Source organism: Cygnus atratus, chromosome 7 (assembly GCF_013377495.2).
Source record: "Cygnus atratus isolate AKBS03 ecotype Queensland, Australia chromosome 7, CAtr_DNAZoo_HiC_assembly, whole genome shotgun sequence".
In the NCBI taxonomy this organism is placed as follows: Eukaryota; Metazoa; Chordata; class Aves; order Anseriformes; family Anatidae; genus Cygnus; species Cygnus atratus.
In genome coordinates this window covers 9,841,195-9,860,837 of record NC_066368.1, presented here as the reverse complement: position 1 = coordinate 9,860,837, position 19,643 = coordinate 9,841,195, and the positions used below count along the sequence as shown (strand labels likewise).

Genomic DNA, 19,643 nt, shown 5'->3' with positions numbered 1-19,643 from the left:
AAGGATTTATTTTGCCTTAGAACTTTTCTGAAGGAAAAAGAAAAAAAGAAATGCAAAGGGAGGAATTTGGAGTGAATGAGCATTGCCAAGCTGGTGCATGGCTAGAACAATGACTGGACCTCAATATAGACAAGCACTCAGGAGAATCAAAGTCTGCCACCTCCTGTGAATGTTGCTGTGAGGATGTTAGTACGGGAGCTCAGATAGATGGGTGATGGGAGTAGACAGAAAAATATCAGTTAGTGAGAAATGAGTAGTTTCATACCATCGGATTGATGTAAGTTAGGATTTCAGAAAAAGTATGAAACCTTAGAAAAGGAAAAGGCTACTAGAGGTGAAGTTACTAGGTCTGTCACATATCATCTTTCTCCTTTCTTTTTCCTATTTTCTTCTCATTCATCTGCTTTTTTTTTTTTTTTTTTTCCTGAGGAAAGACAGAGTAGGCCTAGACCATAAGAGGTGTTGGTTATGAAATGCTCCCAGTTTGTTCTTAAAAGTGTGTGGTATCTTCCTCAAATATCTTTTCTTCCCTTTTCTTCCTTATTTTGAACAAAGCACAGTGTCTGAATTCTGTTTAGATGTTCTCGATGTTTTTCTTTCTGGGTCCCCTGGTCAGACCTCGGGACTGACAGACCCCTTTTGCTGGTGGGCAATGAAAATAATTTTATGAACATCCATTATAGCTTATAGGAACTTTTTCCATTTGAAAAATGTTTGTATTTTAACTTTGGTTTGGACATCTTGGACTTTGGAGGAATTGGGAGGTATTTTTAGGTGTTTTGTGCTTTCACTATAAGACCATGCAACTTCTTTTATCCTCACTTGTAACTGAACTTCTGAAAGCTCTGGAAGTGCTAGATGTCCTCAGTGTGCGCTGTTGACTGTCACTACTCTTCCTAACGTACAGCAGTTATATCTGCGGAAGAAGCCAACCAGTCTCTACAACATGTAGCTAATTTTTATTTTATTGTGTTAAGTGACTACTTAACAACATGCACATTAACTTATCTGTTGCAGATTCTAGAGGCATTTGAGCAACAGCTCTCACATTTCACTTCTCTGCAACTCTCTTGTTTCTTTAAATAGTCTCTCCATTGGCTTATAGCCATTATATCATCCTTCACTTATCTGTATTAACCCGTATTTGTCATATAATAATTTTAATGATCTAAATCCCCGTCTCTAATTATATTGGCTGTTCAACATAATATATATCAACTGTGAGCTTGTAAATTTATAAGACTTTTACCTGTGTCCCTACACATAAAGATGTGTCATCACTTTCTTTATTGACTTTCTCCTGTCATAAGCATAAAGCATTTGACTCAACCCTGAATTCTTCTGACTCTTACAACATATATTTTCCAACTTTGTAAATTTACTTGCTGCCACCTCTGAACAGCTAGTATTTAACACTTTCTAGTACATTTTTCCCAGAAACTGTCATTGATGATTTATTGCTCTAGTCTACTAAAGTTGTAGACTAGACAAACCTTTACTTTGTCCAAAACACAGTGGCAATGTTTTGAAAAAAAATAAAATGTGCCAACTTTTAGTATGTTTTCTGAATTTCTACCTGTATCAGTGTAGTTCTTCTCTAAGAATATTCCATAAGCTTTTGCTATGTCTTCACAGCATGCAGTGTCTCTATGCAAAGATAGCAGAAAAGCGCGTTCCCCAAGTGCTTTTATTCACTAAGCAAGCCTGGGGATCTCAGGGTGGAAATGTTCTCCATTCTGATTCTTTCTCTCACAACACACAGTGGAGTGTGTTTTTTTTTTGTTTGTTTGTTTGTGTTTTGTTTTTTTTCTTTTTTGGTTTGGTTTGGTTTATTTTACTGAGTTTATTTCCTCATTCTGTAGAGCAGCCATCTTGATTTTTAACTTGATCGTCTCTTTTTCTCAGTATGAATTAATTTGTCATTTCCCACCTCTAATTACATAACTCACAAGCATGAATTGTGACAGGATTGCATGCATGCATGCATGCATATGACAGGATTGGACAAATCATACTTTCAGGCATCGTTTCCATGATTCAGTTGTTTTTAAGCCTTCTAAATGTTTTTAAACCATATCAGAATATCTGCCACCTCTTATGAAACATATTTTCTTTCTTGTTATGTAAATACGTACAGATATACAGGGTACATTCTGAGAAGCAAAGTGCTATATAAACCAAGTAGAATTCTTTTATTTTTTATATGGAAAGAAAAATGTAGACTCTGTCTTCAAAATTCATAAAAATACACATTTATTTATCCAAACGTCTGGAGAGGTTCATTCCATGTCATTCCTGTCTCTTGAGTAAATATATTTCTCATTCTTAAGAAAAAAAAAATTATTGACTTGAGTCATTAGAAAAAGCTCTTTCAAAATCAGTTTAGCTGATAAAGTAAATGAGTACATAAATGGCTAAAAGAAAAAAAAAAGTAAAAGGAAAAACTAGTCAAGCACAACTAACTCTGTATACCTGATATGTGTGTAAGTAAGTATTAGAAATCAAGCTTTGTGGAACATGTATTAAATAATTATGATTTGTACTTATAAATAAATATTGCATATAGGTTACATGCAAATTCCAAGCAAAGGGCACATTCAAGATTGTAAGGCATCACTAGAAATGGTTGTTGTCTTTTGGGTGTATCTCAACATAAAAGTTGAAATCCATGTGCCAGTTTTTGCGGAGATGAAGAGAGAAGTTGGGTTTGCATTTGTTGTTTTTGTTTTGTTATGTTTTTTCAGTTGGGGAAATCTTCTTATTACATATTTGTATGCAACAGGCTCTCGTGGAGCCAGGCACCATTTGTGTATGACCCACATCATAACATTATAACCAAGGTGTTCAGCCCTGAAGAAGCTGATTTCCCATACGCTATTCAAACAACTTTAAGGTCCAATGTATTTGCAGCTGTGAATTTTGGCATTTGCCTTTTAAAGCTGATGCTTGTTAATGAAGTTATGTACTTCTTCAGACTTTTTTTTTCTTTTCATCACAACATTGTTTAAGACAGAGATAACTGCTATATCCAACATTCCTGCTCTCTGTCAGTAAGTAGATAATAAATATGTAAATGCATTCACCCTTCTGCTTTTTATAGTTTAGCTTCAGTTTTAGAACATAATTTTCTGCATCATTTTGGGAATTACAGGTAGAAGGTGCAGCACCAAATAATTAACTTTGTTAAGATTCTATGGAAATAACACAGTTACTAGCAACATATAGCACCCTTCAGTTTGTGTATCGGTCTTACTTCATACATCTGCACTACAGTACATCTTAGAAACATGACCTTTTCACATAACTGTAGTAGCATCATCAATGATTTGCATTGTAACTAGTCTGGAAAGATCTGTACAGCATTGTTGCACTAAAAGCGTGAATCTACCACACAGATGAAGTTTTTAAGTGTCAGGAAAACATCAGAGTCCTGGGGAAACTTGAAAAAATGATAGCAAGGAGATAGCAACAGCATCAAGCTTATAATTAGCTGTACAGTGGGCTAATGTTGCTTTTTTTCTCCAATCCCAAGCACCTTCAGTTGCAAACCAAGTGAGGAGACATGTCTTCATATCATTTATGAGTCTGTATTTTCTTTATTTATTAATATTTTTGTTTGACTGTCTTGACCTTCCAGCTAAAAATCAGGTTTCATTGTCATCAGTGAATTTTCTGAGAGTAGAACAAGGATATGAAAAGAATCTGTGGATAAAGGTGTCAATTTATGTTTGCGAACTTATTGTGAGATTATGTTACCTCCGTTATGTCTCTTTGTTCAATTTATGTTGTTATTTTAGCCCAAAAAAGGCCAAAGATCATCAGCTAAAGTGCATGTAGAGTAAAGCTGCTCCTGTAAAATTGATGATACGTCCAATTATTTATCTATAGAGGCTGCTGGGAAGAAACGCAACTATCTCAGTTCTCAGACCCCTCTGCTAGGTTGAACTTCATGGCTGAAGGTTTAATCCCTAAGTGTCATATCAACAATTCATTCTGTGATATTCTGGCTGACATGCTCTCCTTCCTTATTTATTGATGTCTTCAGTCATCAACAATGAGAGGAAAATACACTATTCGTCAAAGTGATGGTGTTTTACCCTCGCTTACAGTTGATGCTGCTGTCACATTGATGGTTGGAAAATAAACTCAATCATTATAAAAAGCTGAGAGTGTGAACTTGCCAGTGACAGGAAGAAGATGAAAAAAAAAAAGAAAAAAAAACACAGTAACTTGCTTAAAATTGGTGTAAAGAAAATAGAGATGTTTCCTATAAAGATATTTTTGAGCTTTGTTTGGGAAATATCAAGCCATTTTAGCCATTTATTTTGAAGTTATTCCTTTGAAGGAAAATCTGTTCCTTGCACTCCTTTATGTCTTTGCAAACGTACGTATAATTTTTAGCAATAAATATTTGTTATCATTCTGTCTCATGCTACTACCTGGTTAGCAAATTTTTTTTTCCTCTTTATTTTAAGGTTTTTTGCTTTACTTTTTCTCTCCCAGATTACACTGAATCTATGTATCTGTTTCTGTATGCCAGTATTTTAAGTGCTTTGATGAAGAATAAGCTTAGTATAGCTTCATCCAGCAAGTCCTTTAACGTACAAACATAGGCAAAGCTCTTTCTTGAATCACTTTCTTAGTCTACCATTTGTATGACCGTACTGCACCTCACAGCTTTTTTAACTCAATAACCACATATCTTACCACATTTCACCTTTGGGAGGCATTGTATATACAGCTAAAAGTGAAGAGCAGCAAGCCAAGAGGGACAAGATAGCATAATGAGGATGTCAATTTGTGGTCAGATATCTGAGGAAATATTTATCTTACTTGTACTGCACTTGGCAACAGATAGAGAAATATATATGTAATGAATTTCCGTAGACTTTATCTAACAGTGTGTACCTTCTGTTAAATGCATTTGGAAAAAAAAAAAAAAAAAGAAAAAATTGCCTGTCCCACATTTTAAAAGTTTGAGGTGATTCTAATTTGGATTGACTCCAAAATGGACTGTATGTTTAAAAAAAAATAAAATAAAAAATAGTAATGTTCTTTCTACTAACATATCGTTGTTTTTTTACCAATTCATTTTTGTACATCTCCTCACAGTGACATTTTAAATCCAACTCATTCACCAGAACAACGTGATTTCTGTTGTTTATAAAAATAAAATGAAATGTTTTTATAGTTTTACTTAGCTTGCAGCCTAGCTAAGTTGCCTAAACGAACGTGCGCAGAAATACCTGGTTGTCTCACACTTGCAGTGTGTCCTGAGGCAAGTTACAGCTGCTTCAGCTACTTGTGTCTGCTTCCCCACCTGTAAAATGGGAATGATTTAACTTATTTTTCTCCTTCAGGGAAATACAGGGAGGGTTTCTTAATGTTTCTGTAGAGCTTTGAAGATTAAAATCTCTTCTCTATATTTGCCGCTATTATTTCAGTCAAAGAGGAGCGTTTGACTGAAGCTGTTTGAAGAGTAAAGTTTTGGCATCTTGAGTTGTCTTTGTACCGTATCTTGAGGCTTGGATTCCTCTCTCTGCTATAATTTTGCAACCTTTGGTTCAACATGAGCTGCGGAAGCAAATAACCCATGAGTAAACAAACAGAGATGCCAATAGATTAATGTATATGTCTGCTGTTAAAAACATCAGGAGATGCATCACAGTGTATCTCCAGTTTTGCCAGAAATAGTATCTGATGAAGCAAAATAGACACCAGTAACTGGTTTGGGCGTAGCCCAAAATGACTTTTATTTAAGTATCAAAGGTAAAAGCTGAGAAGCACAAGAAATATATTCTTCTAATATATTTTTTCAGTATCCTTAGATGTATAAGTATTGCTGGTGTTCTTAGTGAAGGCTTCCTGACTTCCTTGCTAAGGCAAGGAGTGGGCGTAAAGAGTGCATGGGCAGTATGAACACCCATCACTTAGAGCAAGTTTTAAAGTCTTCTTGCCCTTGTTTTGTCAACCAAAATCAGCATTGGTTTCCAGGGCCTCCAAAACCTTGGCAGATTGCAAGGGGACAGCTTCTGGTTTGGTTGTTGCTTCTGCAGTTTTATGTTGCTTGGAAAAGTTAAAATTTAGTATAATGATACCTTCCTCTTTGCAGTTAGGAGTGATTAAGCTATCATATGTATTAAATGCTGTTGTTCTTGAAATAACTTTGTTGCAATCTAACCTGGCATTTTGAGGCCTTACAGTCACAAGGTATATTTTTCACGATTTACATTTTGATTTTTTAATGCAGAACAGATTGGACAGGAGATGCTGGAAAACCTCAGCCATGACAGAGAGAAGATCCAGCGTGCTCGGGAAAGGGTAAGTTTGATAATAAGTAATTGCTGGTCGTGGATTTTATTTGCTTTGGGCAAGTTCGCTGTGCATGCAAAAATAATCCAGCATATTGGTTAGTTTTATATAAATCAGCTGCTATCATGAGATATAATCACCATCTGAAGCAAAGCACTTAAAAAATGTATTGTATGGGCGCAGTCCTGCAAATCCTCTCCCACAGGGAGTCACACTGAAGCCACCAAAACCCACCGTTGCAAGCAAGCTTTGTGTCACCATCACCACAGTCAGATCTGCTTTTTGTCTTTTGAAAGACTTTTTTTTATAGTGTCCATTGCAATCACCTCTTGTACTTTGTTTGTTTTAACAAAGTTCTGTATCATGTTTTAGCTTCTAATAATTGATCAACAGCTGCTCTTTGTAGCTGCAGGTGCTAATAATTGCCTTCTGAGGATGTATGCAATAGTTGCCACCTTTTCTCGATGTCCCCAGTGTTGTATGGGTAAAACCAACATTTCTTTCTGTGTTAGGGTTTCCTACATTGCTGCTCTGTCACTGCAGTCAAAAGGTGTCTATGTCATGTTTGGCTTATGTTGCCTCTATAATTTAGAGCTTAATGAAGATGCCCATCCAACTCTTACAACTTCTCTAAACTTCAGTCTAAGAGATTTGACCCTTTGGTTCTGATTTCTGCTCACGGTTTCAGGAAGATCTCACCAGCTCTGCTGACTCACCCAGAACACGGAGTGACTGAATCTGTGACTTTTTATCCATGACACATTGATCAGACACTTTCTTGAGCATCCAGTGTTGCCAAAGCCAAGTCATCTTACAGGCCTCTAGCTGACAAATGCCACTTAAGGAAATTCCTTGATATGTCCCAGGGAGTTTCGTTACCTGGATAGCTCTGATTGGTACAGCCCCATATGACAACTTTAACGAGGCATTTTGTGTCAGTTATACCAGTTGCTTCTTGAAGTCCTGAGCATTAGCTACTTTAAAACATTAAGTATAACTAAATCGTTAGATACAAGGATTGTGAGCATTTACCAAGTGTTGTTCAGGCAACTTTGTGTCTTGTTTTCCCTTCAGTGCTCACATTCCTTGTGACTGCTAAGTCTGAGATGCTTTTTTGTTTCTGTCTGGACAAATAGAACCTGGGCAATGGAGCTGAATAACATGCATCTCTGTGCTGATCCTAAAAATACTTGTGAAAATTAGAGAAAGAGGAGGCATGGTTCTGATGACTCCTTATACACATAGTTTGTAGCATAAATTTTGCATTCTGCATGAAAAGCAAATTTCATTGATGGAAAAACATGCAAACTGTAAAGCACGAGATTAAATATAAGAGTATTCTAGGAAAGTACATCCAATAACAATTCTGCAAAAGATCTTGTCATAAATGGAAGATCTCAAATTCCAAAATTTTATTGTATGCCACTTAAATATTTTGTCTAGGGAATTCAGAAAAGTGCATCTGTCTATATACTCAAATGTAAAGTTAGGGATGATCTTGGATAACTTCACAAGTTTTCCATTTTGTGGAGGTTTTTTAACCTCCTTGGTTAAAAAAAGTGTCTTTTTGTGGAGGACAGATGGTGTTCTATCAATGCATAATAGCTCTACACTGAATACATGCAGATATTGTCTTATCAGCCTGGGAACTAATCGGTCTTCTGAAAGTCATATGTCATCTTGAGTATGACGGCCAGTTCTTAGCAGTTTAATCTTGTGAAAATTAGAAATATTTTCTCTTGAGCAAAATGTAAATGAGGTAGTGTCTCTATAGTTTGGTTAAATTTACATATGTGCTTTCCTGTCGGAAGAGTAAAATGCTTGAATGAAGAAAAATGCAAGACATAACTAGTATTATTTGGAATAAATGAAGATGACGTGCAGTGCAACATACATGTATAATAACATCCATGAAAGAGGAATTCCCTAAACTATCTCTTATTTTTTAAACCAAAGAGAAGAGATAAAAGCTCTGCTACAGGAGCCAGAGAGGTTAACTGTACTATAAAGGACTCTAAAAGATGCAATACTTTTTTAGGAAAGCCTTGAATTAAAATGTATGTAAGGCAGACAAGATATCAACATCTTCCTCATCTTCCTTCTTTTCTCATTATTATTCTCCTTATTATTTTAAAAAGCTTTCTTAAATACCGTGCAGATTTGCCATTGCTAATATTAAAGCAGCTTTCAAAAGGTTTTCACTACAGCAAGGAAGTGCCATTATATGCCATTAAACAGTTTTGCATGCCACCAATTCTTCGGCCTCTGTAGTGCAATGGTATTAGTTAAGAACGGATGGAAGAGCTACCATCAGATATTTCAGTTTTAAATAAAAACAAACTTACAGTTTGAAAAAAAAATACATTTTGGATTGGGTTGTTGTTTTGTTTTGCTTTGTTTTTCCCTGACGATGCAAAAAGAGAAGGCTTTTTTTAGTGTTCTCTTGGAATGTAGCTAGAGATCTTCCAACTATTTGTGTATGTGTTTGTTTATTTTTAACGTTTCTTTTGCTTATTTTGTGTGTGTGTGTTTTTATTATTTTATTGCCATAAAAGTATGAGGTCGTCTTGCTTAGAGGACTTTGTCAAACCTCTGCGGTTCAACTTCCCCATCCTAACTATCAGTACCGATTCTAGCTGCCAGGTAGAATCCTGCAGCAAGACAAGAAAGTTAGGATCAAACATCTAATAGTAAAAAGGAGAGAGCTACTTTTCTGTGAAAAGGGAGAAGAAGCCCCAAGTGTTAAATGCATCTTTATGAATAATAAAAGACCAATGTAAAGCATACATTTGTGCTTTAGATTCCCTTCTAGCATGGGTGAGAACCTGGCTTTTTCATGAGCCTTTAAAAATTATGATATTTTTTCTTCTGTTACTTGTGTCCAACTGGGCTAAACTGCTTTTCTGGAGCTTGAATTGTCTAGATGAATCAAGAAAAAAAATGAGGGGATGACCTCTCTGAAATATAATGCTCATCTTTGTTCCATCATGCTGCATAATTATAGAGCTCTGAGAGTCAGTGCAAGCCTTCCCACTGAATATGATATTACTAAGAGTAGTCTAGGTTGGTGTTACCCAGTCCCATCTTCTACGTGGTATTTCCTTAATGCCTTTTACAAGAACAAGACAGAAATTTGTACATAAAGGTTATGTGTCATTGATTGCAACTACTTATTTCAGTAATAAGCATTACATCTGGTAGCAAATATTTACAATATTAGGCTCCAAAACAGCAACTGGTTTTAATATTGCTGCTATACACATATTCAAGATAAAAACAGTGGCTTGTTATGGTGAAGGTGAATTCTTATTGAAAGACTGCCTGTTTTCTTGGCAGTGTTGCTGTTTCAGTGAATTTATAACACAGGATGCATGTCTTCTACAACAAAGTTTCTTTAGTAAGAAGTCAATGAGTCAGATAATCCTTTCAATCTGATTTGATAATGAAGAGGAAAATATTCAACTTTCATAAGGAGAAGAATGTTTTATGTATGTATACACAGCTGTGTTTAAAAATAGTGGTCCCTGCTATTCTGTAACTGACAACTGTTAAACTATCCTTTATAGTATATTTTGATGTCACCCTTGTTTAGAGATCTCTAGAAAGTCCAAAGATGTCTGTCCTTCAGCTGTCTGTAGCAAAAGAAGAAATAGGAGAGTAATTCTATTCTTCCTATACACTATAGTTCATTATTTCTGGACTGCCTTTTGTGAGATACTAACACAACAATAGGAGGAAAAATTTAATCCCTTTTAAAGAAAAATAGAAAATATTTTATTTTTAATATGAATTTCATTTTCTCCATAACCTTTCTTTTATTATCCCCCATTTCACTTTTCATTCAGTTGTAGTTTTACCTATTTTGCAAGATTTTTGAACTGTAGAACAAGTCAGCTAATGAAGTTAAGCTGTCAGTGTAGTTTTCCTGTGTCCTATTAAACTACTAAAAACACTTTTTCCAGTGAGTGATCTTTACATGCAAAAATATATATTATACAGATGTGCACTTTGTGCATACTATACACATACCCTTGTCATTTACAGATTGTACATAAAGTATTTGGGCATCCATTCCACTGATGGCTGCTGTAAGGTCACAACAGGTTTTGTATTTAAAGGGCAGTATGGGCATATTTCTTTTATGCGGAATCAGTAAAATGGCACTGTTCTGTATTACTGCTTTTTCTTTAAACTAGTGTCTTTGAAACACAGTGAAAGAAAGATGTTTGTTTTTCTTTTCATAAAGCATCAGGAACACAGCACATGGCTGTCCCTTCGTCCCTTGATGCATTCACTCATATACATAACCAATACACATACACACATCAATGGGAATTACAGATACCGATCTATAGAGCATCTACCTTCAACCTGTTGTTTGTAAAGCTTTTGCTCTTTATCCTGATTCATCTTTGTTGCCTCAGTGTCTTATCTTCCACTGGTTTCATCTTTGTGGAAGTGAAGACCAGACGAAACATTTTCAAATTTCAGAGCTTCGGTGGCTTTCTCACGTGTGAGTTTGTTGCAGACTGAAACTGAAGTTGATTGAATCAAACAACAATAGAAATAGCTATTCTTTGTACAGAATTGAGTACATGTGACGTTTGATTTTAATGGGACTCTTTTCTCCCCAGCTTAGAGAAACAGATGCAAACCTGGGGAAGAGCTCCAGGATTTTGACAGGGATGTTGAGAAGGTAAGGCCAAGGTAGGGACACTTCCACTCGTTCTTTTTTTCCCCTCTTTCCCTCTGTGCCTTTACTTTTAGTTCTAGTTCAGCCTCTGCATTTTGCTGACTTACCTGACTTTTTTACACAGGTTGCTATGTAGAATTTCTTCAAATGAATTCTGATAATGAAGCAGGCAGGGTTAGATAGAAGGCTTTATCACAGCTATGGAAAGAATTTTCTGTAGCCTGAGGGATTACCCCTTGTTCACTCATTTATCATCTTTGTTTCTTTGTATTTGGGGCTTTTTTGGTCTGTTCTAAAATTAAGCTTTTTGATGATGGTTTCCTGCATTCCTTATTCTCAGATGTTTTCAGGATTTCAATGTTTTCAGGGTTTTTTACCTATTAGATTTTATGTGAGAAAGTTTGTAAATCTTTTGGGGCCACATAAATTTGCTAACAGAGAGCAAATGATCAGTTCTGTCTGAACAGATTGAGCAGACACATTGTAAAATGTTGTGATTTTAGCATGTTTTTTCCATGTTTTTAATGTTGTGCAGATTGTCCCTGGGATTAAAGTAAGATGATACAGAAAGGGAAAATTTGCAACATCCTAAAAATCTATGTGGGATTGAAGTGAGGGAGGTATCCACTGATTATTAGCCACCTTAAATTATATCAGTACCTTTACAGACAAATTTTTTGAGTTCGTGGCATCTCTGGATATGTGTTCTTTACCCAGTGAAGAAACACAAGCTTCTATGTGATATCCATGTTTCTGTACTCTTATTTAGCTTCCTGAAAAAATAAAAGCATCACTCTAATAGGTGATGTTGGGTGCTATGAAAACACATTTTTCAAAGGAGCATATAGCATCCTCAGAAGAGTGCAATATGAAATTGCCCTTCCCATGGGCTTTTACATGGCATGTTTGCTTAACACAACTAGCTTTTTTAAAAAAAAAAAAAAAAAAAAAGTAAGTTTTAGGAGAATTTTTGATTTATCACTTGCCTTGAAAAACAGCAAAATGAGAATATAGCTTGTTCTATAGCACAAGCTTTATCTTTTCATGTCTCCTCAGAAAAATGGCTTTGTTAGTACCTTTTATGCTCAGTTGACAAAGGTTAAAATGACTGAACCTGATGCCTTCGTTCCACAGACTTCTTACAATTCCAACTCCAAACTGTAACATATAAAATTCTCTGATTAAGAGTAATATGTAAATGACATGAGCTAAATTTAAAATCGATGGAGAAAGAAAGTGGCAATTGAAAGGGATGGTTCAGTGCCTGTAGACAATCTAAATAAAACACACACACACACACACACAAAAAAAAAAAAAAAAAAAAGAGGAAAGAAAGAAATAAAAGATACAACCAAACCCAAGTCTCCCCAGGAAGGACCCTGCGACATGAGCTGTAACGAATATTCTGCATATGTCTCCATTTTGTCAAATCTCATTAAAGGGGTTTCTTGCTTTATGTCAATTGAGCTGTCCAAAAATCATTCATCATTTTAGTGTAAGAAAAAAAATCATGCGGTTATTTAAATAATATCATATTAATGTTAAAGTTCAGCTGTCATTTAATAGTATGGCTTAATCAGACATAGCATTTAGGAAAAATAGTTTTTTCGGGCTTTACTTGGCTTTCAGGTTGGCAGATTCAAATAAGGATTTATGGGTTTCTGAACCAATGTATTCTTTCCATGTTTATGCTTGAGATACCTCAGCCTTTTTTGCAACACCCTGTAGTCTGTTATTTTCAATAAAATAAAGTATCTCCTCATATTGTGTTTGAATACATTTGCAAGTAATTTGGAGAAGCTGGAACAAAAACATATGCTGTAACCTTTGACTTTGTTTTGTGTTTGGGAATCACAGTTAGGAGTCCTAGTTTATAAGTGTTCCATAAGCCAAATGAAAAATGTGATCTCTCTGAAATATACTTGGGTTCATGTTTTCAGACAAAAGGATTATGCAGTTGGAACACCAAGATGGTGTGTTTCTGTGTGTCAAGAAAGCACTGGATTTCCTTTTTATTTAACAAAAATACTGAGTTGGGTCACCCATCTGGATGAAAGGCAGGTTAGGATTTAGGCTCAGTTCAGGTGAATTTGTCAAAAGAAATGCCTCAGCATATATGTAACTTGCAGTAGAAGATTCTCAGGATGTTTTGTAAAAACACTTAATAGACCCATGGTAAAATTAATTTGCTCTGTGACTATTGACTAGAAGTCTAGCATTATCCCAGACTCAGCATCATCCCAATGTTGTTTAGTCACAAGGATAATTATAAAGTATGAAACCCACAAAATCAGCACAAATTAGATAAATACAAGTGTAAAAAAAATAATTAACACAGATTGGCAGTTGTGTCCTAATTCTGCATACTTCAGTAACTGCCATACAATGTTTCACTTAATTATTGGAACCAATGAAGAAAAATGCTTGAGGACTATTCTTCACATCATTATCATACAGAAAAGGTAATGTTAAGCTGAACACTGCTCAACCTAGCTGTTGCTCCCACAATATGTGTTTTATGGTATGCTTGAAGTTGTGTGCCAGACTAACACTGTGCATTCAATTAATGCCAAACTGCTTCTATTTTTACTCTCTGGGAAAGGTAAAGCAGCATCTCTTCTGAGATGCTCAAACATATTAAGTGATTAGATATTTAAATAGGTAGCATTCTTAATGAGGGCTAAAATACTCCCTTTGTACAACTGAAATTCCCTGGCATTGCATTTGTTCATAAAAAGTTATTGAGATGGGGAATGAAAGTGGGGATAAGTTTTGCTAGTTGCCATAGGTCAATAAAGAAATCAGTGAGAGAATAGGGACAAATCTTCCCATCCCAGCTTCCTGCTTTAGCAACTTAAAGTAACCAGGTTTATGTAATGGACTTTGTTATCTACCAGTATTTTATGTGTATGGGTAAAGAGGTCTTTGTAACAAATCTTTCAAAATATTCTTTCTTTGAAATACTTGTAATATTATTTTTTCTTTTCTGTAAATAAACCTACTGAGATGCCTCTAAACTAGAATGTTACACTTACGGCAGGCACTTCGTTACTAGGATATCAGCATGTTGATAATGTCAAAACATTAATCATTTTCTTTTATGTATATCTAGAGCTCTGGACATCCTGACATTTTATGACTACTCTTTAAAGCAGTGAGACTATAACAGAAGCTCAGTGTTGTTTCAGTTATAGAATTTTTATGTAATAGATTTTAACATAAGGAAAGGCATCCTCTGTGGTCCTCTGCAATGTTGCCATCTCAGACATCTATCCTTTGGCCTCTACCCTGATGTGAATTAGGGAGTGCACGGTATGTTAGAAAGAAGCAGAAAAGAATACGTTGTGAAAGATCTTCAGTTGTTTGTCCATATCCTAAGCCAATAGCCTAAAACAGCTTTTAAGAGAAGAATTTGGACAGTCTCCAAGACACACTCAGTCCACTTTCAGTGGGAAACAAACAAACCTAGAAGTAACCAGATATAAATTTCAGTAGATTTGAATCTTTATCACATTAGCAGATAAATTCTATGTAGCTCCCTCCAAATTGCAGAAAAATATTTTAGAAAAATATCTCCACAGCAATATTTGATTCTGTCTGGCTCAATAGGATTTTTTTATGCCCAAAATTCTCTTTTGATCTTCAAATTTCAGATCATCTCAGAAGATAACTTCTGAGTTATCAACGATTCTTTGAGAAACTCATGAATACCTTTGCTCTTATAAAAGGGACTTTAAAAAAATGATTTCAGATACGACAGAGAAAATTTCAGCTGATGAAAATGAAACAGTAAGTGTTTAACTCTCAGGTGATAAATGAGATGACTTGTCAACAGGTGCATGACCAATGTAACCACAACCAAAAACAGGGAATGCCTCCCCCTCTGAACTAATTGTAGTCAAGCTCCTTCACTCTTCTTTACAGGTATTCTAGCTTCTTGCATTATTTCTAGTCAAACTTCCATGTACTTTTGAACTCCAAGGAAGTCCAGACTCCACAGTTATCGTTCAGCATTTCATACAATCATACGACAATTTGGAAAGGACCTCTAGAGGTCATCTAGTCCAACCTCCTGTTCAAAGCAAGTCTAACTAGAGCAGACTGCTCAGAGACTTGTCTAGTCAAGTGTTGAACACATCTAAGATGGGAGATACCAAAACCTCTCTTGGCAGTCTGGTCAAGCAGTAGTTGAAATAAGCAATTTTTCCAGGAATCAAATGGAAATTTCCCATCATCCAGCTTTTGTCCACTGCCTCTGGTCCTAAGCATAAGTGGTTCAAAACATAAGTGTTTTAGAATTGACCTTCAGAGGAAATTCTTTAAATAGAGTGTGGGGTGCTCTGCCTCCAGCCATTGACTTGGTGGCATGGCCATTCAGCAGTTGGTACACAAGAGATTTTATTTGCTTTCTCACACTCCTGGAGACATGAAAAGTTAATTATGGTCTGTTCTGCCTTCTTTCTTGACTAGGAAGCCCCCATTCCCATACACAGAAGAATATCAGCAGAGAAAGTCATCTCCTTGTTAAGACAAACTGAAACCAATACTGAGTGTTATCACTTTCTTTTTCCCTATTTCACTACTGATCTCTGTTTCCATCCCCAGAAGTCCATAACAAAAAGATTTTCTTCTGAACTAAAGCTTATCTCAATATCAGTCATATCAGTCATACCAGGCCATGACTGTTGAATACTGAGCGAAGTTTAACATGCAGTTGGATTTGCCTTGTTTTCGTGCTAATAGAGAAATTCCTCTTTCCAGCAGGAACTTTGCATATTTGGTCTCAAGCCAAAAGAAGTTTGAGTAGAAATTGTTTCAGCAACTCTTTGGTACATAAATGTATTTCTATTTTTACTTCAAGATGTATTTCTACACTGAAAAATGATTGAATGGTAAATCCTTTTGCAACATGTCTGCTCCATGTTAAATATTTACAGCTGCAGCTGTTTACTTCAGTAATTTAGACCTTGATTCAGGAAAATATTTAAGCATATGGTTAACTTAAACCAGAGAAGCAATTCTCTTAGCTTAAGGGACACTGAATAAGGGGGGAGTGAGTAGCAGAACAATTCTGTGTCATCTCTTGGGGCAACACTGCATTTACAGTGCTCCTTGCTCAAGGCCTATTACAGAGCAACACTGTCCATAATATTTCTATTGTTAAATTGGAACCATAAAATATACATAGGGTATGTTGGTGCTTACTGTCAGTGAAAGGACTTTTTTTTTCTTTTTTTACTTTCCTGACTTTTAACCATTTAATATAGTTATTATATTATTATACATGTTTGTACTTTAATATGTAACTATTTTTATCAGTTATGAAGTGTTAAATATTTTCAGAAGGAAAATGTTAAGCTTTATGGTACTGTTAATCATAAGATAGTCTTTGGATAAGGAACATACAGCTTGTTATTCCACAGCAAATCTTGGCATTAATTAGTACCTAGTCATTTTTTGCTTCGTCTCTTACTTTAAAAAGAAACCTTGTTTCTTTGCTGAAGTGATGGACAAAACATCTGGAAAACGTAAATGTAGTGTCAGCAAAATTCCCAAGGGTAAGCATTCTTCATTATTAGTAGTCCGACCAAAATGCATGAAATGTACCTCTAGGTCTGAATAGCAAGAATTTTAAAATAGTATGGGACACTGTGGGTTCCTTGTTCTCAGTGTAGACAGAACATGTTCATATATAAGTAAGATGCATGTTTTGTGTTTAATAATCAAGAGTCATTTTCTTAATCTTGATCATCTTTCTTGGATAGAATTCTATATGTAGTTTCCAAAATGTTTTTGAAAAATCAAACTCTATTTTCATTCAGTGTTAGAAATACTTCCAGTTCATGCACCCTAGAAAATGCAGCAGTCCTTTAAGCTGCTCCATAACCATGATAGCTACGGCAAGCAGTGTACCTGGAGAATTCCAAGCCCTATACTGAAGGTACTGAATGTCTGTAGAACAGGACCAACCTCAACACTGCAAACATGTAGCTACAATTAGTTTAATGCCACCTTATCCTTTGCAAACCTTCAATCCAACAACCTAAGTGTTACAGAGTTAAGTTTACGTTAGACCTTGAAAAAGAAAAGGAACATAATGATTGATCTTCACATTTTAATAACATCAGTGAATAGGATAAAATAAAGTCTGTGCTTTAATCTCCTTATACCTAGGCAAAGTCTTAGAAGGATATGTCCTTCACTGAATGAGATAGAAGCATTTATATTTTAGCCTTGTTTTATTTTTCAGATTGCTGGAAAGTTTTATCCATGTGTCAAGCTGCCTACACTAAGTCCATTATGAGCAAGGCTCTCAGCATTCTTCAGACAATATTTCCAATTCCCTTTTTTCATTTCTGTTTTAAATGTACAATGGCCTTTGTTCTACACTCCCCATTCCCTCTTTTCTATCATCTGGAATTACTATCTCATTTGCCCCACCCCCCCCCCCCCCGCCCTTCTGTCCAGCTGAACAGCTGGAAAGAACATTATCTTAAGCACAGTTGTGTTTCTGCAGGAAAGCAGGGTCCCAGTGGATAATTATCGCAGCTAGTCCTAGACTGCATATACCAAGAATGTAAAGCATCATAATAGGTTAAATATCATGTAACCCTTTGTGATTGTTCTTTGTATTGAGATACGTTGACTATCATTAAGCAGCTAGAGCCTTAAAAGGTTTGCAGTACTTTGTGTCATGAGTGAAACAAAAAGCATTTCATAGTCAGCATTGACATGTCTGAACCACAATAGATGTCCCATGACATGCTTTCATGAGAAGACATGTCTCGTATCAGCATAATCAGTGCAGTGCTTTCTTGCAGTAGTTACAAGCAGTTTCCAGATGGATGAGTTCTCTCTGACATGATATTCAGGAATAGTGAAAGTGGTGAAAATATTTTGAATGTGATCAGATTGTTTATGTGAAGCAGGGAACCTGTTAGCAAAAGCTGACACTGGTAATTGCTGAAATAATTGGAGACAACTCTTCAGAAATCAATAAAGTCAAACTTCTTAAGGCCAATAGTAAATTAAGGATCACATTGTTCTTAAGATGACTCACACTACAGCTGTCACAATATACACCAGATTTTACACATTCCATTTACAGAGTGTTTAAGCCATAAATTTCAAAATGTACTGTTTTCTGATCACAGGTCTTCATGATATTTTGCTACATGGGTCATTTCACTTTAACCCCAAATTTGCCAAAAAAAAAAGAAATAGCATCATCTTGGAAGTGATCTCTGAAAAGTTCATCCCTTTTTGTTAAGACAGAACTGACTATCCCTGTTTCAACCCTGACAGATATTCGTCTGGCCTGTTCTCCACTGATGAACATTCCTCATCTCCTCAGTCAAACTATTCCAAGGTTTCCCTGATGTTTGGCCCAAATCTCTCTTCTTGGGTAGGCAGGCAGAGAGCTTTCACATACTGGTGTATTTGAGATTTCTGTACTCTTGCATGGCCTTGCTTGTCAAGGCCCATGACTTCTGCTATGGAAAGACTTTTCTGCTGAGCTTTTCAAGAATTAAAGAATGTAAATAATAGTGTACAAAATTAAATTATAGTTTCAAGTTCTCATCAAGTCAAGCCTCCTGATGGGTTTCAGGAATGCAAAAATGGAATTGGAAGGTATTCTAAAAGGTAAATCCTAGAAGCTTAGCCTCTCCAAACAGTAGCTTCATGCATAGGTATCAGTGAGCTTTGCAAATACAGACTCCAAAATTAAATCATTCTCATGATGTTGTGTATCTGGATGAAAACTAGAGTGTGTGCTAAACTGAGTAAAAGTAACATTTGAAACTTAAACAAGATTGACAAAATACAGAGGTTTAACATTATGTGGCACTTCTAAACGTTTTAAGAAAAAGGCAGTAATGTTGTCAAACAAACGTCAGAGGTTTTGTTTAACTTATTTCTCCCCTCTTGCCCGTACACACGCCAGTGTTTCAGACCGATCTGGTATTTGGAGACAAATGATGGGAATGGGAATTGTTTTGCCTACCTAGCCTTCTGGCAGTTCTCTGCAAGAAGCTTTGTTAGTCTTTATCAGGTAAAGAAGCTCTTTTCTGCATTCTGCTTATGATTTCCAGTAGCACTTGACACTTTTCTTCCTGCACTTGATTGAAATTGTTGTCTTTTATTAAAAGAAAAAATAGTCCATCTTTCCAGTATGATTCTTGTCACACACCAAGGAATTAGTCTTTCAGAAAACAATGAAGTCATCAAACTAATCAGTTTGTTGTCAGTTTGAAATTGTGATGAAAAAGTGATATCAGAATCTTGTCCTTATTAGCTAATCTTTTAGATTAGATCATTCTCAATCCATTTTATACTCATAGTGCTCATACTATCTAGTTTTGGCTATCTTCAGGAGACATGAGAGATTAAATGACTGAAAACTGCAACAAAGGAAAACTCAGGATTTGCTGAGTACAATTTTTGTACTATAATTGTACTGCAAAATTCAGAACCTGAATTTACCAGTCACACGTGAATAGTTTGGTCGCCTGTAGCCTCATTACTAAATGAGGTGGGTTTTTTTGTTTGTTTGAGCAAAGTTTATTGGGGTGGGGGTTGTTTGTTGTTGTTGTAGTTTTACAAAGGAGGCCATAAATGATGACTGTGAGAAATCAAC

The 19,643-nt window shown here is 35.7% G+C and overlaps 1 protein-coding gene across 2 annotated transcripts in view; it reads left to right on the top strand.

The window, feature by feature from the left end:
- The window catches only part of VTI1A (vesicle transport through interaction with t-SNAREs 1A), a 268,812-nt gene that overhangs the window by 155,079 nt on the left and 94,090 nt on the right, over positions 1-19,643 (top strand). The window contains exons 6-7 of one of the 2 annotated variants that reach the window (XM_035547876.2): positions 6,251-6,321; positions 10,947-11,019. In XM_035547876.2, coding sequence (XP_035403769.1) covers positions 6,251-6,321; positions 10,947-11,012 — 137 coding nt within the window. In that variant the 3' untranslated portion in view covers positions 11,013-11,019. The remainder of the gene's footprint in view (positions 1-6,250; positions 6,322-10,946; positions 11,020-19,643) is intronic. The other variant, XM_035547875.2, reaches the window with a different exon arrangement.